General features: G+C 46.0%; 1 protein-coding gene across 2 annotated transcripts; it reads right to left on the bottom strand.

The window, feature by feature from the left end:
- Positions 1-1,026: 1,026 nt before the first annotated feature.
- CLRN1 (clarin 1) lies at positions 1,027-27,828 on the bottom strand. Of its 2 annotated transcripts, XM_049785362.1 has the most exons (4): positions 27,576-27,828; positions 10,088-10,267; positions 2,768-2,810; positions 1,027-1,294 (listed from the first exon to the last, which is right to left on the bottom strand). In XM_049785362.1, the coding sequence occupies exons 1-4, from the start codon at positions 27,826-27,828 to the stop codon at positions 1,027-1,029; spliced, it is 744 nt and encodes a 247-aa protein (XP_049641319.1). The 2 variants fall into 2 exon arrangements, with proteins under 2 accessions (XP_049641319.1, XP_049641320.1); XM_049785363.1 differs by lacking the exon at positions 2,768-2,810 and having other exon boundaries at positions 1,027-1,292.

Raw genomic sequence — 27,828 nt, 5'->3', positions numbered from 1 at the left:
GGTCCCTGTGACCCTAGATATCATCGAAGCACAAGGAGCCACGAGGGGTATACCCTCTCCCCACTACTGCCTAATCTTTCTACACTGAACCAGGCCCTCTGAAAACTTCCAGAAAACCCTGAGCAAAATAAAAAATTCCATTGAATCCCAAACCTGGGGCCTTCAAGAATTCTCCAGGCATCTCCCCTAACGATGACAAGGGTCAGCTCAGAACCTGAGGCCCATGGCTGCCTGCAGTTGCCTATGCACTTGTGGCCTTGGGTCAGCTGCTTGGCTCTTTATCAGGTAGTTTGGAGGAGAGAAATGGTTATGGAGTGCAACTCTGAGGCAGCTGGACCCATACCTCAGATGGCGTATGCTCCCCACAGCCCCAGAATGGAACCGCATCTCTATACTTGGGAGTGAGGACATGAGAAACCACAGCCTCTCCAAGTTCTGCATCCAGTGGAGTGAAAACATCTCCCCCGATGAATCTACCAGCTACATACAGTATCTGTAGCAAAGACTGGGTTTCATCTCCCCTGACCCCCACCCATGAGAGCTTTGCTAATTTTGACCAAGGGGCATGACTGATTAGTCAGTACTTTAAAAGAGCTCATGAGAAGGGTGACTGAATGTATTTTCTCCTCACTCGCTCAATGCCTCTCAGTGTAGGACAGTGAGTCCAGCTGTTTTCTGGTTGCCATCACTGTAGCTCAGAGGCTTCAGTCCACAAAACACTGGTGTAGATTGGAGTTTGTTGCTACTCTGGCAGTCTATGCTTTGGCCAGTGTTTGGAGGAACCTCTTCTGTCTATTCCTTGACTTCTGGGTACAGGAGTTTCCCATCAGGCAAAGCAGCCATTCAGTATCTTCTTTCCCCACCTCATTACTTTCCACCCTGTATACTTCACAATGCTCTGTAGACATCACCATGGCAGGCCATGCATTTCCACAATGCCTATCAGGATGGACCAAATGAACCGCCGACGATTGGTTCATCATCATTACGAGTTTTGATGGAGATAGGACCAAGTACAGCCACCTTTCAGTACATGAGATCTGCTGCCACATTAGTTGTCTCTGAGTCTTTAGATTTTGTGAAAGGAAACTGAAATCCAGCCAGTCGGATTAGAAGCCCATTCAGAAAGTGAACAAAAACGCAAATGAACACGACCCAGAAGGAGGTGGTATAGTTCTCAGTTTGTGTCTTGTAGGCATAAGTCCCTTCTTTGTAATTGGTGATTTTCTCAGAGAGATGGTGGATTTTCACCTCGGAGGCAAACAGGATCATGACAAGGCAGCCGCAGGAGCCTGTATTTCAAGGAACAGACAGTGTAAGATGGAGGTCATGACTCACACCAATATTTTCAGAGAGGAAGGGGCAAAGACAGCAGGGGGTGATTGCAAAGAAAGAAGCCTCATCCTCATCCTCATTAGCATTCATCTGAAGGAAATAGGTCAAGTCCAGTCAGTCATTTCCTACCCAGGGAATGGTTCTGGGTGGGTTGGGGGCAAGAAATCAGTGGGGGACAAAATCAAGGTGATTTTACAGACTGAAAGAGAACTTTCTGGACATGATGAGAAGACAATTTCTGTGTGGCTTAAAAGCAAGATGGTGGTAGAGCTAGACTGATAGTACAGCGGGTAAAACACTTGCCCTGCATGTGGCCAATCTGAGTTTCATCCCCAGCACCCAAAATGGCCCCCTGAACTCTGTCAAGAGTTATTGTCATTCCTGAGCACAGAGCTAGAAGTAATCCCTATAAAAAATTTAATTAATTAATTAAAAAAAGAAGAAAAAATGGGGCCGGAGAGATAGCATGGAGGTAGGGAATTTGCCTGGCATGCAGAAGGACCCTCCAATGGTCTGAGGGACAGTGAACTGGCCCCCTGTTTAAAAAGTCTGAGGACCCCTGAGAGCCAAGAGTAACCCTTGAGCACTGCTGGGTGTGACTCCCCCCACCCCCAAATAGAAGAAATCCCTGAGCATTATCATGTGTGCCAAAAAAAACAAACAAAAAACCAAAAGGGGTGGGGGAAGTGGGTAGGCACATGCCTTGTATGCAGTCAACCTAGATTTGATCCCTAACATTTCATATGAGCCCCTGAGTATTTCCAGGAGTTATTTCTGAGTGCAGAGCCAGAACTAAAAAAAAAAAAAAATAGCCCTGAAAATTGCCAACGTGGTCCCCACAAATACAAAATAAACAAACAAGGGGCCGGGTAGGTGGCGCTGGAGGTAAGGTGTCTGCCCTGCAAGCGCTAGCCAAGGAAGGACCACGGTTCTATCCCCCAGCGTCCCATATGATCCCCCCACGCCAGGGGCGATTTCTGAGCACATAGCCAGGAGTAACCCCTGAGCCATAGCCAGGAGTAACCCCTGAGCGTCAAACGGGTGTGGCCCAAAAACCAAAAAATAAAAAAAAAAACAAACAAAACAAAATGGTAAAAGCAGGGTGGTGGTATCAGGCCCCAGAATGGTCAAGGCTGTCTTATGGTGGTAGGAGAGGTGTCTGCTTCTTTGTGATTTGCAGGCCACTAGGACTCATCAACATACAGTGCAGCTGCACATAAGGCTGTAGATAGATGCTGACAGTTGCAGCTTTCAGCAGAATAACAGAAGGAAAGCAGGTTTGCAAAGAATGATGTTTATTTATGGTGGACCTGGGTTTAGGGTTGTTTTTCCTTATTCTCTCATCAGCATTATCATGAACCATGAAAGGCTCATTGTTCAAGGCCTGCTTTTTGCACTTCTTCCTGGCTACATGTTGTCTCCTATTCCTTATTGTCTCTGAACTCTGGGAGCAGTGGCTGGAACTCCCACAGACACTCTGGGTCAATTGACCTTAGAAATAAATATTAAGACCAGGCAAGAAGTTGATAGAGGGTCTGCTTTGGATCCTGGTTATCACAAGTTACTAGGACAATCCTAAACCTTATACTAGGTTTTGTCGGGAGAGTGCAGTAAACCTCTAGTTTGGTTGGGTGACCATTATTATGGTCCCCTCATTCCCCTCCCTGAAGCCTGTGTTACCTGGCCAGGCTAGAGATGGTTTCTGTAGCTCCCTTTGCTCCAGGCTATGGAGAGGTTGTCTAGGTCCTTCCCGAACATGGAGAATGGGTTAGGGTACAGGGGAGCAGAAGCAGGGGGCAGGAGGGCTGGGGTTCAGGGCTCTGTGGATCCCTCAATTCTAGGAGTTCCCAGGACACCACAGTGGGTATTGATTTGTGGCAAACTTGCTGACATGTTTTTCTTAGAGCTAAACCAGTTTGGGTTCCCCAGACACCCGTAGGCCATTTCATTGACCCCATTTCAGTCTCCTGGAAAACATGGCTGAGAGCAAAAGCCCTTAGCTTTAGAGCCCACACATCTAGGCCTTTCATAGGTAACTCTCTATGCCTTTCTCTTCATTTTATTTTTGGGTGGGGATGTTGTTTCTGGTGTCACACCAGTCAGGGCTACTTCTGACTCTGTGCTCAGCAGTGTTCTAGGAATCATATGGGGTGCAGGGGGTTCAAACCAGGTTTGGCTACATGCAACACAAGTGCCTTACCCTCAGTGCTATCTCCCGAGCTCTGTCCCTAGGGTTGTGTGTGTGTGTGTGTGTGGTTTGGGGGCCACACCCAGTGACACTCAGGGGTTACCTTTGGCTATGCACTCAGAAATCGCTCCGGGCTTGGGGACCATATGGGACACCGGGGATCGAACCCAGGTCTGTCCTGGGTCAGCCACGTGCAAGTCAAACATCCTATTGATGCGCTATTGCTCCAGCCCCTGTCCCTAAGGTTTTAAAAATGTAGTCGTTCTCTCTTGCTATTTCTTTCCATCATCCCACTCCACCTCAGAAGATGACCCCAAACTAGGAATTATGGTGCTTATTTCGTGCTGTGCATTGGATCTATAACTCCTGTCGGAAGGAGGCAGGTTAAGTGCTTTCTATAGTGACAATTCAGACCCGCAGGGTATGGCAACAGTGAGATGGAACTTTCCCCATTTTTTTTAGCCCTGTTTTATTCACCTATTCAGTAGCCCTTGAGCAAGGCAAAGATTTAAACAAGGAATCTCCATGGGGTAGTAGGTAGGAAACTTACTTTGCATGGAGCTGACCTGGGTTTATCCCCAGCACCTCATATGATTCCCCCAACACGACCAAAAATGAACCCAAAATGAGTATAGAATAACCAGGAGCATTGTCTATTGTGCCCCCAAACAAGCAAAGAGTAATCTTTCCCCACTTGAAAAAAAAAAAAAACAAAAAAAAAAACAACAACAATCCTTCTTGATCCTGCTCTTATGGTATCTGTCAAACAATAGCTAGAGGACAGGGGGTGGGGAATTTCCTTTGGAAGTGGCTGTAGAAAGTCTTGCCCATGCAAAGGGAGGCCCCACTGCATGGGTAGAATGTTCCAGACACAAGGAAATGCTAGACTATGAAGGACTGGCCGTTACTTTCCCAAGGCCAGGTTCGAACATAGTTGAGGCTGCATGGAGGAGGATAGGGATGAGCAGAACAGGAGAAATTTTATTCTCCCATATCAGAACAGTGTTTGGGGCTGGCCCCATTCACAAGATCAACATGCATCTCGGGATAATCAGCTTATGGAATCTTCTAGAGGCCTTGCATCCTGCATTGTGAGTGAGGCCATTGCTGAATTTTGTCCATCTATTTTTGTATCTGAGCTTACACTGGGCTTTCTCCCCTGGCAGACCTTATTATTCTGTTATTGTGAAAGAAAACCAAAGGGCTGCCAGTCTGTTTTCTCTTTGTCCTATTTTTTTTATGCCATGGAAGAGACAGAGGCTTTTAGTCATAGAAGCTGCCTTTGTGAGAACAGCTTGCTTGCCTCAGACCCTGCCTTGTCTGCACTCTTGAGCAGCAGACAGCTCTGCTCTTTCCAGCCTGTGAAACATTCTCATCCTGTTCCCTGAGACAGTTTGTCCCTGAGCTTGCATGTCCCCCACCCAATGACATGCTTGTGTGGCTAAGAATGCCCCTTTGGGCGGAGCCAGTGCTTTGTGCCAATACCACAACTACCCAAACTACATGCAGGGGTGAGGGGAGGAGAGTCACCCTTGCATTTCCACACCCCTGTTCTGTAGGAGACAGAGTCAGCACCTGGAACTCTGCCCAGTCTCTGCTCATATTCCTGACTGCTGAGAAAGGTGACAGGGTATACCTACCTCTAGAGTGCTCATTCTTCCCTGGCCCTGCAGATGTAGGGCCATGAAAACCCCCTAAGATGAGTTGAGGGTCCCTGGACATGAGGTCATCAGGGAGAGGATGCCACAGTGTAGGGCTGCCCGCCAGAGAATGGGGCCCAGTAGTTCCAGTAAGTATAAAATGTGGGGCCCAGTAATTCCATTAAGTGTAAAATGTGGCCAGCAACCTCTGGCCAGGAGTTTTAGGGGGTGCTCTCACCCAGGCTCCCATTTTCTTCCCCCCAAGTTTTTATGCCTCTTTGGGGGAAGAAAGAGTTCCAATGGCGGGCCCGGAGAGATAGCACAGCAGCATTTGCCTTGCAAGCAGCCGATCCAGGACCAAAGGTGGTTGGTTCGAATCCCAGTGTCCCATATGGTCCCCCGTGCCTGCCAGGACCTATTTCTGAGCAGACAGGCAGGAGTAACCTCTGAGCACGGCCGGGTGTGACCCCCCCCAAAAAAAAAAAAAGAGTTCCAATGGCCCCACTGTATTCTTTGGTGTTCAGTTCCCAAGTTTATGGAACACACAGGGCTGAGATATGGGGGAAGAAGTGAAAAGTGGTGACCCTGAGCTTATCCTTGTTCCCTCCCATATCAGATAGAGAGAGAAGAGTGAAGACACTTCACCATTTAGATGGGGGTGGGTGTTCTTCCTGACTGTCCTGCCCATAGCCTCCCAGATGTTGGGGTCAGAGCTGCGATTCAGCTGACCACAGGGACTGTCCCTCTTACAGCCCCACTCTGGCCCTCAGTCCAGAGGGTAGCACTGGAGACGCCTGCCCAGCTGAGGATCAGGACTCAATTCCATCCAGGATTGGGTCCTAAGACCTAGCGTCTTATTTTTGTGCGTCTGGGACTTAAACCTGGAGTCTCACACAGATTGGGCTTCTTTTTCTTGCATGAAAGCCACACCAGAGTCTTTCTCACTTCAGCACCTGCAGCCAGCTTTTATTTCCCCACCATCTGGTTGGTAATCTCACCATTTTTCCCCCCTGTTGTAATGACTTTGATGGCTGAGTTAATTTCTGACTGAATAGAGTAGCTGAGTTATGGGGCTGTCACGCCATGAATTATCAGTCAATTAAGGAACATTTGTAATGTACTAGACACTGGTGTCTCCGTCCTCCCATCCCCACTCCCCTACTATGGGGACCCCACCACAAACCCCTTGGATCTCTCCTGGGATCTGTGGGAATTGGGAACCCAGGGTTTCCCACAAGTCAGACTCTTGTGGGAATTCAATCTGCCAAGTGATGTTCTGTTATCCCTATGATTGTATCTCAGGTATTGGACAGCGATAGTCATTGACATTGAGGTAACAGTAGCATTTTCATAAAGCCCCCAAGTTATCTCTAAATGCTGTGATAGATGGCGAATCTTAGATGCGCCCCATATCCTCTGCAACTGATAAATTGATCATTTCCTTCTTTAAGGAGCCTTGAAAGATGATATATGTGGGGCTGGGAGTGGCGAGAGAGCCCCAGCCTGCAGGTATGGGTGCTGGCTTTCTGTGCAATGATGCTGTCTTGGTGGGAAGTCAAATGCAGAGGGAGAGGTTTTCTTGCCAGGACCAGTTGCTTCTGGACCAGTTATTGCTGTGTAGGACAAAGCTGGTATCCCTTACCCCTCTTCCTTCACTCTGTCAAACACCACAGCAGGTTCAAAGTTAAAGAAATGGGGCTGGAGTAATAGTATAGCTGGGAGGGTGCTGCCTTAAATGCGGTCTATCTACGTTTGATTCCTGGCATCCTATATAGTCTCCTGAGCACCATCAGAAGTGATCCCTGAGAGCAGAGTCAGGAATATTTCTGGGCTTGGCTCCCAAACATAACAACAACAAAAGAAATGTTGGGATCTGTTCCTGCCTCTGCAGCATTTGTTTACATCAGACTTAATCAAAAGCCAAGATCAATCAGATTCAGGACTTGAATTCACATTTTGAGTTACCTTGGCTTTCATATACCATTTTTTGACCTTCTGTTAGGAATTTCAGATAACTTGTCTTCCAAATGGATCGTGGTGCCTTTCACTGGGCAGCAGAAGTGTGTGCACTGGTCATACGATTAATGTGGGTCTTTCTCTCTCTCCCTTCCTCCCCTTTTCAGCGTGAAGAGCTGCCATCCAGGGTCATCCACCACTAGGAGATCCCTTGATCGGGTGTTGGGGAGCAGGCGAGCAGGTTTGAGGCAGTGCCCCCTTCTGCTATGGAGGCGGATCAGGAGGAAAACCTAGAAGAGGGTGAGGCTTTCCAAGGAGTCCCCCTTTCTATTCCCACTCTATCTGGGGACAGTGACACCCTTCGAAGGTCTGACATCAGAGTCACACCTTTCCTGCAGCTCCCAGGTTTTGGTGACCCCAAGTTCTCCCCTGACTTCTCCCACCACCAGGGCTGAGAGTTGCATTCTGGAATGTTGTGGAATGACCAACTGCGGGTTTTCCACTGTGTCTCCTTTCCGCCCTCAGCCTTACCAACACCTTTTGAGGCTCCCCACTGCAGCCCTGTTTCTGGAACTTGACTGAGGGAAAGCAGCCATCCTGGGAGGGTAAATTAAAACGGGGCTCCACGCCCCAGCTTTTCAGGAATCTGGTGGGGCCTCAGAGCCAGTCTTCAGGCAAGCTCCCCCAAAGCTCCAAAGCAGAACCCCTGTTTTCAGAATTTCTGCTCAGATCCCCCTCTGCCCATGGAAAAAGTGCAGAGGTGAGGCGAGATGATATCCAGAAGGTGGGGCCTTGCATGTGGCTGATCCTGTTCAATCCCCGTAGCATCTCATGAGTATCACTGGCTGTCCATTTTGACCACCCACGTGGCCCACAAAGCAAAAAAGTAAAAATAATATAAATATAACAGTGCAGGTCTGGGGTTGGAGAGTGCAGGTATAAAGGTGTTGGCTGACTCTGGTTGCTCTCTGGCAGCACTTACTGTCTGCTGAGAGTCCCCAGAGCCAGGAATAGTCACTGAGAAATGTGGGGTGAGGCCTCACGCAGCCCTTAGCACTTCAAATGCCTTGTTTGGTTGCCCGGCTGCCCTGAGTGACTTTGTTCTGAAGTTTCACTAAAAGAGCACGACCACTCATGTGGTGAGCTTGGGGGAAGCCCCAGATGTTCTTATAGATGAGACCCTCATCAGAATTGAGACTTGGTCTTGAAGTTTTTCCTCTTGATCTGTCCTTCCTTCCTTCCTTCCTTCCTTCCTTCCTTCCTTCCTTCCTTCCTTCCTTCCTTCCTTCCTTCCTTCCTTCCTTCCTTCCTTCCTTCCTTCCTTCCTTCCTTCCTTCCTTCCTTCCTTCCTTCCTTCCTTCCTTCCTTCCTTCTTTCCTTCCTTCATCTGGGATCTGGATCTGTGCCCCTGTCAAACAAAACAGACTTGGAGACTTGGCTTCTGTCTCTTTGGGCACACTTGGAAACTGTGAGGCAGGAGAAGGCAGAAGAACCCCTTTTGGAGGGAGAATTGGGCTGAATGAAACGTTTGATGAGCACAATAGAAAATAGGGGAAGACTCTTTTCCTCAGTGTATTTAAGGCATTAAATGGACCAGGACCACCCTAGAAAGGGCATGTGGCTGGAGTTGAACTGGGGGTGGTGAGGACAGTTGTGGGGGGAGTCTCTGGCCTAGGTTAGGAAGTATCTCACTTAGGTGCTCCTCAGAGAAGGAGCATCTGGGATTTGCTCTTGTCTTGCTGGAAGAGCTTCTGCCTGTCTCTCCTCACAATCTTGATCCAATAACTTGCTTTCTGGGAATTGACCAAGAGTCCTGTTTGTGCAAACAAACAGTGGAGTGAAATTAAGCCCCCCCTAAATTGGGGCAATCTAGGAAGATATTTATCAGATGGGTATTTTTGGCATTGTTGCCTTCACCCTGCTTTTTGTATGTGGGGATGGGGAGAAGGGTATGATGAACTAATTTCTGTATTTAGAGTTTTCCTACAAGCTAAATTCCATTGAGTCTCCATAGGCCTGAGTGTATAGTAACTCTGAATTTGGAAGATCATTGGCCCTTTATGATTTGGGAATAATTTCTTTTGGAGTTTAATAATGAATAAATGAATGAATGCTGTTAGGTATTTGGAAAGATACACAGTGTACACGAAAATGAGTTATTCATAATTTTATCATTCAGAGATGAATAACTACCAACAATATACTATATAGATAAAATATAATGTATATAAAATATGTATGTGGATGTCTATATATAAATATGCTTTATATATGTATATGTAGGATCCCGTATATAGTTTGTACATATGGTTTATATTTTTGTTTATATATATAATCAATGTTTTTATATTTCTAAAATACTACTTTTAAAATTTAACTGTTATTTGAGTATTTTGATGACATCTCCTTCAAAGATATTTAATGTGAAGTTGGAGGGATAGTACATCAGTTTAAAAGTTTGCTTTGCGGGCCCGGAGAGATAGCACAGCAGCCAATCAGGACCAAAGGTGGTTAGTTAGAATTCCAGTGTCCCATATGGTCCCCCTTGCCTGCCAGGAGCTATTTCTGAGCAGACAGCCAGGAGCAACCCCTGAGCACCGCCGGGTGTGGCCCAAAAACCAAAAACCAAAAAAAAAAAAAGTTTGCTTTGCATTACAAACAATGCTCAATCCTTGGTAGCACAGCCAGGAGTAATCCCTAAGCACTTCTGGGTGCAGTTCAAACCACCCTCCCTCAACCAAAAAGGAAAAAATAAATCAATGCCCACATCATATTCATGTATATCATTTTTGGTGTGCCTCACTGTTTTCCACATTTGCTCTATAGATGTAGGTTTAGAGAAAGCCACAGATTACAGGTGATGCAATGAACACCCATGGACACACACTCTAGCTGTATATAGGGGCAGACCTGTTATTAGACACATTCAAAAACACACTGGTCTTCAGTGGTTGAGTCTTGTCCTTACCTGAAATGAAGCTCAGAAGATATAAGCCAAGCGGCCCATGCAATGTTTCAAAGGGTTTGCCAAAAGCATTGTACATGAAGAACGCAGTATCCACCATCGTCAGAAGGACAAGGACCACTGAGAAGAGAATGACATTGACGTGGATGCTCACAGGAATGGCTTTGAGCAAATCCGGGAAGACTGTAAATTCGAGAGAAGAAAGAACAGAGAGATGCTTTAGAGGTAGTCAGCAAAAGTAAAAACAGGGGCTGAAGGGATCAGGACAGTGACAGTGGGGCTTGCCTTGCTAGGAATCCAGCCAGGCTTGGTCCCTGGCACCACAAATATTCCCATATATAATCACTGCCAGGAGTAGTCCATCCTTGAGCACAGAACCAGAAGTAAGCCTGGAGCACATTTGGGTGTGGCCCCTAAACCAAAAAACAAAAAGATAAAATCAATCTTTTTCCTTTTCCTTTTTTTTTTTTTTTTTTTTTTTAGTTTTTGGGCCACACCCATTTGACGCTCAGGGGTTACTCCTGGCTACACGCTCAGAAATCACCCCTGGCTTGGGGGACCATATGAGACACCGGGGGATCGAACCGCGGTCCATCCGCTTGCAAGGCAGACACCTAACCTGTAGCGCCACCTTCCCGGTCCCTTTCCTTTTTCTTAATTTCAAAAATTCATGGAATCCTTCAGATTCCACATTTTCACTAATTTGCATGGGACTTTCAAAAGGCTTAAGTGTGAGCTTTTGAAAAAAAAATAACAAAGTCATTATAAAAATTAGTAAAGCTGGCCGGAGAGATAGCATGGAGATAAGGCATTTGTCTTGCATGCAGAAGGTCAGCAGTTCGAATCCAAGCATCCCATATGGTCCCTGAGCCTGCCAGGAGAGATTTCTGAGCATAGAGCCAGGGGTAACCCCTGAGTGCTGCTGGGTATGACCCAAAAAGCAAACCAAAACAAAACAAAATAAAAGAATTAAAGCTAACCATCTCAGTTTCCTATGGCATGATGAGTAGATAAATCATCTTATCTACAATGGAAATACAATGCTTTAAAAAAAAATTAGCAAAGGAGTTATTTGAGAGGAGCGATGTTTCTGCCCTGAGTCATTTGTAATTCTTAAATAAGCAAAAATTAATTTTGCAATCTGAAAGTATCCATGTGGGTGACCAGGCCTGGCCTGGCATTTCTTGGTGACCATCTTTGTTTCTCTCTGAATCTATTTTAAGTGACAGGAACGGTTTCCGGTTGTGGGTGATTTGGGGGAGTCTGCACACCAGGAGGATTTTCTGGCTTCCTTTGCACAGTGTTTCAAGCCCACCCCAGGGGTATTTGCAGTCTGCTTCAGTATTTTCATGTAGCACAAACTGTGGGAAAATAATTTTGGGTGATGTAAGAAATATTTTCCATTTAGGAAATGATGCCAAATCTATTTCAAGAAAGATGTGTTTGGGGCAAGTTTTCTTAACTCACAGAGGAAATACTCTGTGAGGGAGAGGTGGAAATGGGGCAGGGGCATGGAGGGTGCTGCTGACCTGTTGCAGCAGCGAACTTGGCTATACCTTTCTGGGGGGCTCCACTTTCCTATTCCTAACCTACATCCAGTGCCTGCTACCTGCTTCATGCACTTTACCTGTGCCAGGCACTGCCCAAAGGGCAGGAAATAAAGATGTCAGAAAGAGATGAGGACAGGCAGATTGGGGGTCTAGCCTCTTGGGAAGACAAAAGCAAGTGACAAGTAAATTTGTACCCTCATTGACCCCTAGACAGGGCTGAACTTGTCCTCACCCACCATCCCGCCTGTCATAGGCAGATCTGATTCCTTAGTCATCTTGAACTTGACCTGACCTGAGATATCTTTGACCACATGTCTGTTCCTGTCCCACCCACCAGATGAGCCTCTTCAACCTCTGTCCCTTCTTTGACACATTTGTGATTTGAAAAAAAAAAAGTCATTTTTGAGCTTACTGGGGGGAATGGGACATGAACTGAATATTAGATATTATCTGTGATTGACCTTGTTATTTTAATAGCATTGTAGTGATGTACTTAAAGGTCCTCAAATAGAAAAGAGATGGAGGGAGGAAGAATGGGTAGATGGAGAAGGAGGATTGGAGGGATGGAAGAGAGAATGAGCAGATGGAAGGAGGGAAGAATGAATATATGGAGAGCAAAGGGATAGAGAGGGAAAAAAGGAGGGAAGAAGGGGTAGAAAGAAGGGTAGATGGATTAGAGGGAAGGAAGAATGTAGGATAGGGAGGGAGAGAATGAAGGGGTGAGATGGATGGATGAGGGAAGAGTAGATGGATGATAGATAGATGATGGATGGATAGATGAGTGGGTGGATGGGGCTGGTAACTAGTGGTAATACTTTCAGTCTCCCCCCTCTGGAAGACTTGGTAGTGACATAGTGTATGTTCAAGTTCACAGGTGAAGGGCTTCTTGGGGGCCCCATGGTCTGTGTCTCTTACAGTTGTGCTGCACTATCACCCACTCTCAGGCATCAGTAACAGATACCACTCAGCCATGCCATTGCCCATTCCCCATGTGTCAGTGGTGCATGGCGTTTTCACAAGCAGTTCGCTAAACCAAGTTTCTGTTTCCCCACCTCCTCCATTCTGATAGGGTGACTGGGGGAGGATGGAGAATTTTGGGTCACTGCCAAGTTGGAACAGTTGTAGGAAGAAGCTACACTGATGGGCCTCCTGGAAAGAAAGTCAGAAGCAAAAATAAGTTGTCCTAAAAAGTGCTTTAATTCTTCTGAAATTTCTGAGAACCCCCACTTTTTGAGTTAATCATCAGGCAGGACATTTAATCCTATTCTTCCCTTCCCTGCCCTTCTTTTTCTTTCCCTGGCCTCACCTGCCTTGCCCTTCTCCTCTCCTCTGCCCTCCTTCCTCCACCCTCCACCTTCCAGCTAACATAATTTCAGTCCTCATCCTTGGCCACAGCTGAAAGCAATGGTGCAGAAATGCACAGGGACAAGCCCTTGCATGGTCTTGGGTGTTGTGTAGCCAGGAGGCTGTGTTTGTTCCTCTAGGTTGAGAATTGAAACACATTTTTTTTAATCTGGGGAGGGGCTGCCATGAAATTCCCAACAAATTTGTTCTGGCCTATAGAAATGACAAGTGAAAGACATTATCTGTGAGGCAGAGCGACTGCACAGCCAGTAGGAGGCTTGCCTTGCTCAGGGCTGACCCAGGCTCAATCTTGGTTTACTCAATCTGGGTGCTGTGCCTCTCCTCTTTTCTCTCTCCTGCCCCTGCAAGCCAATATGCCCAGCCAGGTGCTCAGTCTTCCTAAACCCCAAGCTGTTCTTTTCTCTCCATTTGCCATCCCCAAGCTTCCCAGGAGGAGAACTAAAAGTCATAATCAGTCAGAATAGCTGCCTGCTTGGTTCTCTGCAGGTCCCAGACTCCATCCTTAATACTCCTGAAGGTTGAGGCTCAGGGAATTTATTCACTGCCCTCACATAGTCACATCCTCTTCCTTGCTTTTATGCCTCCTCCATTATTTTGTTGGGGGCTGGAGAAGAGTATGTTGGAGGGGGAGGCCTCCCAATCTGTCCTGGGTCTCCAGGGTCAATCCCAGCATTACTTGCACAACAGGGTGGCTGGAAGGGCTCCAATAAGGCCTGAGGATGTGGACCTGCTCAGCCCCAATAGTACAGGGGTAGGGGAGGGGCACAGGACTAGCCCGGTGGTACATAGGGTAGGGCTCGGACAGTGTCAGGGTTCAGATTGTGGTTGCACATGCAGGCTTTATACCCCTGACCTTACAGTTCTCTGCCTTACCCTGTGTTCACTCTGGGTTTGGGAAATTATCACAGTGAAGCACCGGCCCTTTCTGGAGTCCAGCTCTGTGTGCTGTGACAGCCCCATTGTTCCCAACACGGCCCATGTCCCCCTGATCACCAGCCTGCCCATAGCTAATTGTGGGTGGAGCAACATCTCAGACCCTGCCAGGGGTGCTCAGATGCAACCAGGTGTGCTCTGAACCCCCTTCACCCTCTGCCAGCCATGGATGCAGTCACAGCTGTTCTGCATTCTGGCTTGTCCTTGGTCAGGCTATTTGGAACCAGTCCCCTAATAGGTGTGGAGGCTGTCACACCGCAAGGTTTTTATTTTTTTAATTTTAAAATTATTTATCTCCCCTCAATGCAGTTTTAATTTGCATTTTCCAGTCAACAAATGATGTTGAGCATCTTTGTGTGTGTCAGTATGAGTGCATATATCTGTTTATATATATATATATTTTTTTTTCCTGGTAAAGTATCTATCATTTTACTGTGATTTTTACAGGATTTTGTTTATTTGTTTGTTTTTAGGCCATACCCTAACAACTAGTGTTCATGGGTTACTCCTGACTCTGCATTCCTTTTTTTTTTTTTTTTTTTTTGATTTTTGGGGCCACACCTGTTTGATGCTCAGGGATTACTCCTAGCTAAGTGCTCAGAAATTGCCCCTGGCTTGGGGGGGACCATATGGGACGCCGGGGGATCGAACCGCGGTTGCCATCTTTCCTTGGCTAGCGCTTGCAAGGCAGACACCTTACCTCTAGCGCCACCTCACCGGCCCCTGACTCTGCATTCCTGGCGATGCTCAGGGGATGCTGAGGATTGAGCCCAGGTTGGTTGTATGCAAGGGAAACTCTACCCTGTAATATTGAACACCAGATGTCTCATAGAATGTTTCAAAAAATCATCTCCCCTTTACAATTTCTTCATTGCTGCTGTGGTTCCCATACATCAGACACACTTCTGGTTCTGGTGCTTACCAGGCCCTGTGCTTTCTAGCTGGGGCTGGAACATGTGGCTGGCACTCACAGACATCCAGGGAGTGCTGTGGTGCTCACGCAAGTTCTCTCAGGGCTGGTGCACTGTTGCTGTGACTGAATCATAGACAGATGTGCTGGGACCATGCTCAGCACATATGAGTGGTTCCAGGGTTAAAAATCACAGCTTCACAGTTACAGGCATGCTTTTTTGTCACTAAGCCCTGTATTGGGTCCCCACAATATAATTTAGAAACAAACATTCCTTTTATTTTCTCCTATTGGTGCCAGGGATAAAACCCCAGAGCTCATACCTACAAAACATTAGTAGTAGTAGTAGTGGTAGTAGTAGCAGCAGCAGTAGTTTATTTAGAATTATTTTATTTCTTTGTTTCTTGATGGGCGTTTCACACCTTTTTCAATGTGCACACTCACATGGCCACAGTGCACCTGGAAATTTCTAGCAGCTCCAGAGTCTGCAGACAGTAGAGCTTGCAGGTTCGTGCTCTGCACACATGGGGCAGCAGGCATTGACCTCTTGTCCAGATACTTGCAGTCACCTGTCCAGACTCTTGTAGGGCAGGTGCTCTAGGCTGCTGCACAGTTACTCTCTGAACCCTGGAATTGTTTGTTCAGGCTGGATACAAACCATTGATCAGAATAGTAATTTTCAACCATTTTCTTCAACCTTGTGGCTTCTCTTTTCAAATTTTCAGTGTCTTTTGAAGAGTAGTTATTATGTGTGTGAAGTCTTGTTGATCAGTTTTTTTTTTCTTTTATATTTCCTGTTTCTGATGTCTCATTTTAGGAGACTATGTCAGTGCAGGGTTACAAATACTTTATTTTTTTTCCATCTGGGAGTTACTTTGATTAGTTTTTAAATTTACATTTAAGTCTCTGATTCAGTTATTTTGACTTCTTTTTTTTTTTTTTTTTTGGTTTTTGGGCCACACCCGGTAGTGCTCAGAGGTTACTCCTGGCTATGCGCTTAGAAGTCGCTCCTGGCTTGGGGTGTTGGCTACCGTGACCTGACAGTGGCCACTTTTGCAAAAACCTCTCTGCCATTTTCCAGTCCTACATGCTGTTTGCTACAAAGCCTCTGGGCCAGCAGGAAAAAGGCAACCATAAAAGTAATAATATAACTTCTCAGCCCAGGGGAGAAAGACACAGCCTGGTACCACTCCCAGGAATGGAGCTAAACCCCCCTGGCCCACATTCCTGAGTTAATAAGGTATTCTTTATTGCCCTGTGCAATAAAGCTTGCCCCACCATAAACCTGTTGAGAGTTCCAGAATGTGGTCAGCAGACCCTACCCAGGGCCATAGGGCATTTCCATGAAAGCTGCTGATCTAACAGGACTTGCAAGATTGTCTCACCCCCTGCCCCACTGCCCACTTTCCTTATTTGGGAAATGATTTACTTTCTTTGTTCCACCTAACCTATACTGGGTTTATACCTTATTTGGAATAATGAAATAGCCTGTGCGCCAAAAAGAATGATTGACATTGCCTTTTGCCTGCCTCCCTTACCTTGTCTATATAAGAGGATGCAGGCTCATATCAAAATGCCTTTGAACGGAATTTCTCGTCTTGGGTCTTTTGTTATTAACCTCTCTTAGATTTTTTACAGGTGTGACTATGATCTGAGCCTCGAAAAAATAAAGGTGCGGCTGTTCGTGAGCCTCTCGTCCACTCTCCGCTGGCCGGGCCCCTTTGGGGGGCTTACAGGACCCCGCATTGGGGGACCATATGGGATGCCGGGGGATCGAACCGCGGTCCGTCCTAGGCTAGCGCTGGCAAGGCAGACACCTTACCTCTAGCGCCACTATTTTGACTTTTTATGTCTAGCAAGATTCAAGTTCTTCTCTTCCTCCCTCCCTCCTCCCTTCCTCCTCCTCTTTCTTTCCTTACTCCCTCCCTCCCTTCCTCCCTCCCTCCCTCCCTCCCTCCCTCCCTCCCTTCCTCCCTTCCTCCCTTCCTTCCTCCCTTCCTCCCTTCCTCCCTTCCTTCCTTCCTTCCTTCCTTCCTTCCTTCCTTCCTTCCTTCCTTCCTTCCTTCCTTCCTTCCTTCCTTCCTTCCTTCCTTCCTTCCTTCCTTCCTTCCATTTCACATATTCCTTGTCAATCCCATCCCCCAAAGCTTGCTTAACAGAATACAAAACAACAGCACACAGAAAACTGTTTGTAGATGTTTGTGGTGATTTGGTTGGTCTTTGCCAGAAAACTGAAAGCAACTAAAATATCCATCCTGTCCATGTAAAGGTAAATGGACAGACTTTGGTGCATGGCTACAATAAAAGGCAACTTACTAACAAAAGGGAAAAATCACTGGAAAGCAACAATAACACAGATGATTATATAATGCATTTTGCTAATGAAAACTTACCAGATGTAAAGGTTGTGTAATATGACATTCTGGAAATATCAAAGTGGATAAAGTACAGAGACAGAATCACAGATTTCCTGTTTTCTCTCTCTCTTTCTTTCTCTCTCTCTCTCTCTCTTTTGGTGTGGGGGTCCATAACTCATAGTACTTGGGGACCACTTCCAGTGATGCTCAGGGGATGGTGCAGTGTTAGTGGTGGAGTTATAACTCAGCAGTTTGAGCCTCTCCCCTGTTTCTCTGGATTATGGACTGTGGTGGAAGTGGCTCGCTGCTATGCATGAGCTGAAAGTCACAGGAGCCAGTGACTGAGCACATGTGCTGAAGCTTCATATATTTCAATCCTTTGCACAAGGAGAATAATAATATCCAAAAAAAAAATAATGTCCAAGACCTTTATACCTAAAGTGAATTATTTTTGTTTGTATTTTTATTTGTTTTTGGTTTGTTTGTTTGGAGGCCACACCTGGTGCTCAGGGTTTACTCCTGGCTCAACACTCAGAAATCACTCCTGGTGGGGCTCAGGACCAATTGAGATGCTTTAACCCCTATCCTAGCTCTGTTGCCCTCCCATTTCTGCTCTTAATGACAGATCATCATTTTCTTTCTTTCTTTCTTTCTTTCTTTCTTTCTTTCTTTCTTTCTTTCTTTCTTTCTTTCTTTCTTTCTTTCTTTCTTTCTTTCTTTCTTTCTTTCTTTCTTTCTTTCTTTCCTTCCTTCCTTCCTTCCTTCCTTCCTTCCTTCCTTCCTTCCTTCCTTCCTTCCTTCCTTCCTTCCTTCCTTCCTTCCTTCCTTCCTTCCTTCCTTCCTTCCTTCCTTCCTTCCTTCCTTCCTTCCTTCCTTCCTTTCTTTCTTTCTTTCTTTTTTGTTTTTGGATCACACCCGGCAGCGCTCAGGGGTTACTCCTGGCTCTACGCTCAGAAATCGCCCTTGGCAGGCTCGGGGGACCATATGGGATGTCAGGATTTGAACCTTCATCCTTCTGCATGTAAAGCAAATGCTTTACCTCCATGCTATCTCCCCAGCCCCTCATTATTTTCTAAGACAATAGGAGTTCCAGGCTGTCAGGACAGAGCTTTATCTACACTGGTCCATGTTCAGTGCTGTGGCCAGTCATATTCCACTTTGGAATTAGCTACATCCTCATTTCGTGTACATGGATATCTCCCCCCACACACACACCAAGTAGGACTGACTTATTAGTAATGGCTCATTTCCTGTTGTAGAGTCCCCTGCCTCATCCTCAACACCCCCTCTGGCTGCCATCCCATGTGGCCTTTGATTTTCAGCTCATCTCTGTTGCCTACCTGCTCTGTCCAGCACCATAGATTTCTCTCTCCTAAGTTTAGAAGTCCTTCCAGAACCCTACACTTCTGTGTGCTCTGAGAACTGTGACCATTTTTTGTTTATATTTTGTACCACTTATAGCCATTCTACAAGTGTGCTAATACATGGTAAAGTTATTTTGTGCTAGACTGGGACTCTCAGTTACAATCCCAGAATCCTTAGAACAGACTGTAAGCATGATGCGAATCTGACTTCTGTCCACTTTAGGGTCATGGAAGTTTCCATTTCTTCCTGACACAGGGAGCCCAGGGATCTTTCACAGCCGGTTCTTTGGAATCTTCCTGCTGTTTAGTTTGTGGTGTTTCTTTTACTTTTTTTGTTTTGTTTTGTTTTGTTTTGTGCCACTCCTGGAGGTGTTCAGGGTTCACTCCTGGTGGGCTTTAGGGTACTATATGGGGTTCTGGGAAACGAACCTGGATCAGCTATGTGCAAAGCAAATGCCCTTTCTACTCACTGTACTATCTTCTTAGTTGTTAATATTTACTTATTTATTTATTTTGGGGGTGATGCTCAGGGGTTACTCCTGGCTCTGTACTCAGAAATTGCTCATGGCTTGGGGGACCATATGGGAAACCGAAGGATCGAATCATGGTTTGTCCTGAGTCAGCCGCGCACAAGGCAAATACCCTACTGCTGTGCCACCGCTCTGGATCCAGTTGCTAATATTTCTGGTCCTAACTCATGTCCATTATTAGTTTTCATCCAATTATTGTGTTCTGTGTCAAGATTAAATGAGAATATGTGTCTCTGTATCCCTAGTTCAGAGAAGTCTTTCAAACAGGAAGCATTTCACTCCACAGCCTCAGAAGTTTTCCCACCTTTTCTGGCCTGTCCAGAGGGTTATTTGTCGTTCTCGCCATTCTGCGAGCCTGAGCCATGATGGTGAAGGTCTTAAGTGGTTTTCAAGCTGTGAGGTCTAGCTCTTGCTCATTGGGGCCTCTCGGACTTAGGTGGAAGATGTGGTTGGTGCCCCTTGACTGTCTGTGAAAACTGCCGGGCTCTGTGCAGAGAAGTCAGTGGCCTCTGCAGGAGGCCAGCAGTCTTGGTCTCTATGTCACAGATGATACCGTTGGACCATGGCTGTATCCTGGGAATGACCTGGTGCTGATTCAGAGCAATACCAGGAGAGCACATCAGAGGCACCCATTGCACTGCCAGGCTCTCAGATCCCCAGTATCTTTGTGCCATGGTTGTGTTGCTTTCAGCAGAACATCAGAGGCGATACAAGTTAAGAGACATGGTTTGTTTTTACTAACTGTGAAGGCGGGTGCTTTATTGCTCGCCATGAATCCAGGTTTGATTTGATATCTCTAAAAGTATGGCTTTCATTTCATTTGCTTGAAAATTTATTGTATTTCTCTCTGCTGGGTTCTTCTGTTCCATTCTATCTCCAAGTTTTTTTTTTCTCCTTTTATCTTGCCACTGATTTTTGCTGAACTATATCCTTTGTCCTGCATGTCTTGAAGCAAGAAATACCCTAGACTGTCACAGGCAGCTTGGTCTTGGGAGCTCAGATTGCTAAGCACTGCCCAAATCACGAATGGCAGTGAGGAGATGTGTTGGCAGGTGGGGCTTAAGAGAACCTTCCACTGGGCCTGTTTGCCTGTGTCCTTTACTGTAAAAGGGCAGGGAAAAGAATGAAATCCCTGGATGCTCCAGAGGCTCAGGTGAGGCGTTTATGTGGGATCCTTCCCACATGTCAGTCGACATGACCTGTGTGTGCTGACAGGAGGTGGCTTGTTTCTGTTATCATAGTGGGAGCATGGGCCCTTTCATGTATTTTCAGCTCAGAATCAAGCTAAAGGCTCAGGGGTCTGAACACACACTTGTATATTGTGTCACAGACTAAACAGGACTCCTTAGGTTGCAGGAGTTTAGACAAATTCTCTAGAGGTTCAGATCTCCACAGTTCGTATTTACCACAGATCTGATGGTGAAGATGGTGATAAGGCCAGATTTGATTGATGTCTAAGGCCTTATCTCACACCTGCCCCATACTGGCCTGAGTACCTCGGTGATCCTGATGGTTCTTGAAGGATGAAATAGACTATGATACCCTCCAGGCAGTGAGACTTTGAGGTTTAGGCCTCCCCACCAAGAGTTGCAGGGTTGAGGATGGCCTCTTGCCCACATGAAGAGGGGTCCAGGCTTCTGTCACTGGTGAACTTAGCCCCAAGTTTCAGTGCCTTCTGCAAACTCAGTTGACCATTCACACCCCCCCCCCCCCCCCCGTGAAGACTGGAGCCAAAGGGGATGGAGAACAATCACCAGGCAATGCACCTGCCCCCACACAGCCAACCTGGAACCCATCCCCAACTCTACAGGCTCCCCAGTACTACCAAGAGTGATCTTCAGTACAAAACCATGAGTAATCCCTGAGCAATGCTGAGTGTGGCTCCAATCAACTCACCATGAAAACCAAAAAGAAAATGGAAAGGAACAAACATCAGGTCTCACTTTACATTTGACTAGGAGCCCTCTTCACAGTTAAGAACTCATCATCTTCCAGTGTCCCCCACTTGTCCCTCCAGCCTTTATTGCACACTGGAATCACCTGGACAAGCTTCCAGATTATTCCAATGCTTGCTAATACTCAGCAAACCAGGCATAGTGGTTCAGTGCTGGATACCATTCTTAGGAGTCTCCAAAGCCACACTGGAGCCATACATACTTCCCAGTGCTTAGGTCCTCAGGGCTAGAGACAAAGTCCTCCTTGTTCCCTCTTCTTGTTGCTTCCCTCTCTTCCTCTCCTACCCCTGCCTCCTCCACCTCTCTTTCCACCACTTTCTTCTCCTCCTGGCCCCAAGCTATCTACTGGTCCCACAAATCACTCTCAATCTTTATTTAGGGGTTGGATAACATGTGCCTATCCTCAGGGCTCACTCCAAGCTCTGTGCTCAGGGCTCATTTTGGCTCTGCACTCAGGGATCACTCCTGGCAGTTCTCAGGGGACATTTTGTGGTGGTTGACCATGTGCAAAGCAAGTGACTTATCTGCTGTACTTTGGCCCCCAGATCACTTTATTTTTAATGAGGGAGAGGGAGAAAAATCTGTACTTGATGGACTGTTCTAGTGAGTGAGGTAGTCTGGGCAGTGGGCTCCTACTCATTGGGTGAGAAAGACATGTGTCTTCTTGCCCAGACCTGGTGTCCTGGTAGCCTTCCCACATCCATTCTTAATGGATGAAGCAGTGCACAAAGGAAGGTAGGGAAAAGAGGAAGAGTTATACAGAGACACTGCAAGCACCATTGTGTGAGCCCCAAGGAATGGCCCAATTACTCATGTAAGCATACTATCAGGAGTTCAATTCCTGGTACCATCTCAAGTGCCCAATACATTCTGGGCAGTGGTCTGTGCCTGAAAGCTCTGATTTTGATGGAGGCAACTTTGAGACTAAATGACTCTTTCCCCACATAGGTCTGAAAAGTCACTCACTTGCTCATTCATTCTGTCCTTAATTTGGGTCACCTGCCTCCTGAGCTCAGGAAAGAGCACCTCAGAAATAGGAAGTGAGCAAACTTGTCATGAAGCTTCTAACAAATGTTCGGTTTCTGGGTCCAAATGAAAAGATTCTACAGGATGACAAAAGCGCAAGCTGTGAGCCACAAGGGGCTGCGTTTCCCTTTCCCCGTTTCTAAAAAGTAGATTCCAGATGCTTTTCACAGCTCACTGAACTGTCTTGGCAAGGAGGAGCTCGATGCGTCTAGATTGATACCATATGATTCCTGAGAATCTGATTTTGATGATGCTCCACAAAATGTTAGACCACCCAAAAAGAGGATCACCCACATGTGAGGAGCTTGAAACTGCCAGAGTTTTTGTTTTAGTTTTTTGCCTTGGTGGCTACATTTAGAGTTGAAACACCATTATTAAAATTTGACAGGTGATGCAGCAGAAGGAGGAAGCTCAGACATAGTGCTGGGTGGAAAGATCAACAGACCTTCATTTTCATGAATAAACCTTTCATGAATGTACACTGGGCAGGAATGCCAGGACCTCTGGACAGTGCATCACTGACCAGCAAAGGGGAAAGAATCAGCCAGTCGGCGGAGGAAGTAAAGGAGGCGGAATTTTTCCCAGCGTAACCTGTGCCAAAAGACAGAGCCAATCTTTGGGGATTAAAGGAGACTAGCCAGTCAGACACAGTAGACAAGAATAAGCCTGACCATATCACCCAACTGTTTTACTCCTTGAGTCAGTCTTCATGTCACACCACTTACTCACACATAAAAAGTAAGTGTGGGGCCCGGAGCAGTGGCACAAGCAGTAAGGCACTTGCCTTGCACATGCTAGCCTAGGACGGACCATGGTTCAATTCCCTAGCATCCCATATGGTTCCCCAAGCCAGGAGCGATTTCTGAGTGCATAGCCAGGAGTAACCCCTGAGCGTCACCGGGTGTGGCCGAAAAACCAAAAAAAAAAAAAAAAAGTGTGTAGAACCCATATGCCACTGACTTGAGCAAGGCTGCACTGGCTTAGGCAGGGAACGTCTCTTTGCATTCGGAGTCTATGGTGTAAGTTTGCACTGTACAGCAGCACAGCTGTAAGCCTTGTAGAAATGACTGGGAGCTCTTAAAATGTGCTACATCTGGAACAAGAGGGCCTGCAGTATGGGCCACATACAGAAGGTTTCAAGGGTTAAAAGTAATTTCTTGGAGTGGCTTTATATATTGAAATGATGGTCTTCTCGACATCTTGGGTGAAAAGTGTCAGTAACCAGCCAGAGACCAGAAAGAGAGGAGAAAGAGAGATGCATAAAGGGTGAGGAAGAGAGGGAGAGAGGAGAGAAGAGAGAGGAGAGAAGAGAGAGAAGTGAGAGAGGGAGACAGGGAGAGCGAAAACAGGGTTTGCATGCAGGTCTGTCTGGTTCAATCCCCAGCATTGTATATAGTTCCCCTGGGAATCCTAGAAGCAGTCCCTAGTAATGAACCACCAGTAGACTCTGAACACTGCCAGATGTGGCACCTCAAAAAAAAAAAGAAAAGTTGAATTACATTAACTTCACCTGCTTCCTTTTATTATTTAAGTATTATGTCTTTGGAGTTTGGATCACACTGGTGGTGTTCAGGTCTTACTCCTGGCTCTACACTCAGGAATCTCTCCTGGCGGAGCTCTGAGGATCCAATGAGGTGCTGAGGATCGGACCTGGCTTAACCATGTGCAAGGTAAGTGTCCTCCAGCCTTTTATTGTTTTTACATATAGCTTTTTGAATCTTTCACAAACTATGTGTGGCTTGAATCATAGTCTTTTTGGTGGATGCTGATCTAAACAAAGATTAAGCATGGTCCTTCAGGAATGCAACAGAACAATAATATACCCCTACAATACATACACACATACACACATATATATATATACATATATATATATGTATATAATATACCCCTTAGAAACTGACAATGGTGTGTCACAGGAAGGGCACTAGTTTGAAGTGAGACTGAAACTTTCATGATTAACTCCCCTTTCTGTTTCTCCTGCCTTGGAAAGTTGCTCTTACATTTACTTTGCTCCCTAGGGCTGTCCCGGACTAAAGGGACTACGTCATGACCAGTGGTGGCATCTGAGTGGGAAGGCATGGCCTAGGATGCTTTGCTGCACTGGAAGAGGAGGGGGCAAGAGGGGGTGGGCGCCTGGTGTTATCTGATGGTCTGAGGTCCCCTCGATGTGGGAGCATTAACCTGAGTACAGTAGCTTTCATTGAAATGCTCCTTAGATGCATTTAACTCAGATTAATTTAATTCAGATTTAATTGAATTTAATTAATTCACATTTCCCTCATATTCCATCATGTTATGAGGCTATTTGTGTATGTTATGAGATGCTACTGGCTCTTTGCTGGCAGAAGGAAGGTTGTTCTTGGTAGTGCTTGGGGGAACCACAAGGCACCTGGAAATGAATCCAGAGTTCCCACATGCATCATGTTTGCTCTAGCCCAGAGGTCTCAAACTCAATTTACCTGCGAGCCGCAGGAGGCAAAGTCGGGGTGAGGCAGGGCCGCATAAGGGATTTCGCTTACCAAATATTCGCAATAAAAAATCGCATTAGTAAGAAAAAAATCGCATTAAACATTTGCATACCCTGAACAGAACTGCTCGGGGTATGCGAATGTTTAATGCGATTTTTATTGCGATTATTCAGTAAGCGAATAATCGCGAATACTGTGATATTTGAAGGCCCACCGTGGGCCACAAAATATTGTACGGCGAGTTTGAGACCTCTGCCTAGCCCTTCAAGCTTTTTCCTTGACCTCCAAAATGCTACTTTTTTTGCTTATGCAGAAGAATATTGTCTGGCAACTCTACTGGTGTTTATAGATATAAGTTTGGTGGCTTGATCTTACATGCCACCGATAGTAGTTCCATCCCTGGTACCTCCTGGTCCCCTCAGTAACCCTGGGGTTGTCCAGGTGATCTCCACCATCATAGGACTCAATCAACACTGCAAAAAATAGGTGTGGGTGGGGCTATAATTTGCCTTGTACACAGCCAGCTTGCTTTCTATCCCAGCATCCCATATGGTCCCTGATCAGAAGTAATTCTTGAGCACAGAGCCAGGAGTAACCCCTGAGCACCACTGGGTGTGGTCCAAAAACAAACAAATGAACAAAAAAATACAAACAGAAGCAAAAAAAAAAAAAAAGTAGGGGGGTTGGTTGGAGAATGCAGCTTAAAAGTGCCGGGGGACAGTTGAGAGAGAGAAGTGACCCCTTCCAGCAAATCAATGGCAGGTTTTTGCCACCAGCTTGGGTGAATACATGGAGAGTCACCAGAACAATGTTTGCTCTGGGCTCTTGTTTAAACTTCAGATTGAGATTTAAAATGTCAGAGGCAGAACCAGCCTGGGGCATAGCCCTGGGGTCCTCATTTCTAAAGGAACAGGGCAGAGGGTAATTTAATGAGCTCAAATAGACACTGGGCTCAGCAGGCAGCTAGGGTTTGATGCCAGAAGATGGTTGGAGCTTCTGGAAATGGTCCCTGGTGGGAATCAGGCATCTCTCCATCTCCCTGCAAAGATTCCAGAAAACTCCCACAGTCCAGGCTCCCACCTGCACCTATTTGTCTCAAAACTTTACGTCCTCTCTGTCGCCGAAATCATTTCATGCATTTCCCGCTCCCCATTTGTGAATATGGTTTGCTAATCACAAGACTTTCCACCCTCTCCCCCCACCCGACTGCAACACTTGACGAATGCAAAATCAAGATGATTATTCCTTGAAAGCCAAAGAGTAATTCTTTCTTTTCTTTTCTTTTTCTTTTTTTTTTTCTTTTGGTTTTTGGTTTTTGGTTTTTGAGCCACACCCGGCAGTGCTCAGGGGTTACTCCTGGCTGTCTGCTCAGAAATAGCTCCTGGCAGGCACGGGGGACCATATGGGACACCGGGATTCGAACCAACCACCTTTGGTTCTGGATCGACTGCTTGCAAGGCAAACACCGTTGTGCTATCTCTCTGGGCCCCAAAGAGTAATTCTTGGGGATTTTCTAGATCCCTATGAAAATTCATATCCCTTAATAACCTCTGTGAGCCAAGGGTTGGTGTGCAGACTATGAAGAAAGAAGTGATGTTACAGAAGTATAAATAGACCAGCCCCCCAATTTAATTAGATACTGCATATGTTAATAATAAAGTCAATTAATTTGGTCTTCTACCTATGCTGGAGAAAATAAAAACAAACACCCAGCAAAATAGTAATTCATTTTAAATGCCTCAATTGGTAGCTGCCTTTCCTGAAGAGTGATTTATGCTGTAATTTACTGGCTCTGCCTTCATAAGATTGCTCCAATCCAGCCCTTTTGAAATAATAATAATTTCTGAATGTGTGTTGTGAGAGATATAACAAATGACTTCTTATTAATTTTCATTTAATGAGTTGCCTATTCACATGGTAATTTCCCTCCTAAATTCTCATAAGATAAACAGGTTATAAATATTGTGAAGAATGCTTTCATTTCACGAAAAAATTGCAACCAGGAAAAAAATGGGTCTTTTACTCACTCCAGGATTTGGAGGTCAATCAGTTGCAATTTTCTACACTAAATAGGCATCTATTTCCTTCCCAGTTAGCACAGCTGATCATTTTAAATTTCTATAGCCTGATGATTCCGAAATGGTTACAGAAAGAAGAAATAGTATTTATCAGATAGCAGGAAGGGAAAAGGCTTAGCAGGAAGATAGAAAGTCAAAATCTGGGCAAGGTGCAAGCAAGTTAGATTGATTAAAGAGGTTCACCAATTCCTAATCCCTGCTTTTAAAAAAATGTATTTTATTTTTTTGACCAGTGATATAGTACAGTAGATAGGGCATTTTGACTTTTATGTTGCCAGCCCAGGTTCAATCCCTGGCATCGCATATGGTCCCCCATATGGGCAGATTTCTGAGTACAGAGCCAGGAGTAACTCTTGAACATTGCTGGGTGTGGCCAAAGAATAAATACAAATAAAGTTTTACTTTTTACTTTTTGGGGTGCTGAGAACAAAACCCAGGGCAAAATCTTTCCCATCCATTTCTGTTTAAGGAACAAAATATGGGGCCTGGAGAGACAATACAGGAGTTCAGACACTTGCCTTGCATGCTCCAATTTGATCTCCCCTAGCACCACCAGGAATAAACCCTCAACACAGCGCCAGGAATAGCTTCTAAGCACTGCTGGCGTGTCCCCAATATTCCCCCAAATTTTGAGGAGCACCTCTTACAGTTTTTTTTTTATTTCTCCCAGTCTCCACCCTTTATAAAGAACCTAATCTTAATATTTAAGAACTATCATAGCTTATGTTTTCCAAAGGTTTTGTGGCATAGAAGTTTATAAATCATAATTATCCTAATCTAGCCAGGGTGACATCGTCAGATAAAACAGAATTTGAAAAGCCAGAGACGACCCAGGACTCCAGAAGAGTCTTAGGGGTATTTCATAGGGTTGGCCCAGGTTTTGCAAAAAACAGGGCCGGAGTCCTTGAAGTGACCGCTGGACTAGGCACAGGGGAGAGAGGGCAAGACTTACCAGAGAACCGAAAGGGCCTGGCCCCCAGGCCACAGTGCCTCACGCCCTCGCCGTGGAAAAGCCCATACTGCAGCTCGCCCACGAATTTGTCCAGCTCCTGGCCCGATGCATTGACCAGTAGAGCCCCCGTTTTGCAGAGGAAGGTGGCTTTGACCCACAGCGGGGTCCCCAGAGCAGCCACCACCCCCAGGGCGCACACGAAGCTCAGCGCCCCGGCTGTGCAGAAAATGACTTTCTTCTGCTGGCTGGGCAT

Source organism: Suncus etruscus, chromosome 13 (genome assembly GCF_024139225.1).
Source record: "Suncus etruscus isolate mSunEtr1 chromosome 13, mSunEtr1.pri.cur, whole genome shotgun sequence".
NCBI lineage: Eukaryota > Metazoa > Chordata > Mammalia > Eulipotyphla > Soricidae > Suncus > Suncus etruscus.
This window is presented reverse-complemented; position numbering and strand designations above follow the sequence as displayed.

Coding starts and splice junctions, on each gene's coding strand:
- CLRN1 (XM_049785362.1), bottom strand. CDS start 27,828: ATGCCCAGCCAGCAGAAGAAAGTCATTTTCTGCACAGCCGGGGCGCTG. Junction 10,268..27,575: donor CAGGCCCTTTCGGTTCTCTG/GTAAGTCTTGCC, acceptor TCGAATTTACAG/TCTTCCCGGATTTGCTCAAA. Junction 1,295..2,767: donor GCTCCCAGAGTTCAGAGACA/ATAAGGAATAGG, acceptor TCCTTGAAATAC/AGGCTCCTGCGGCTGCCTTG.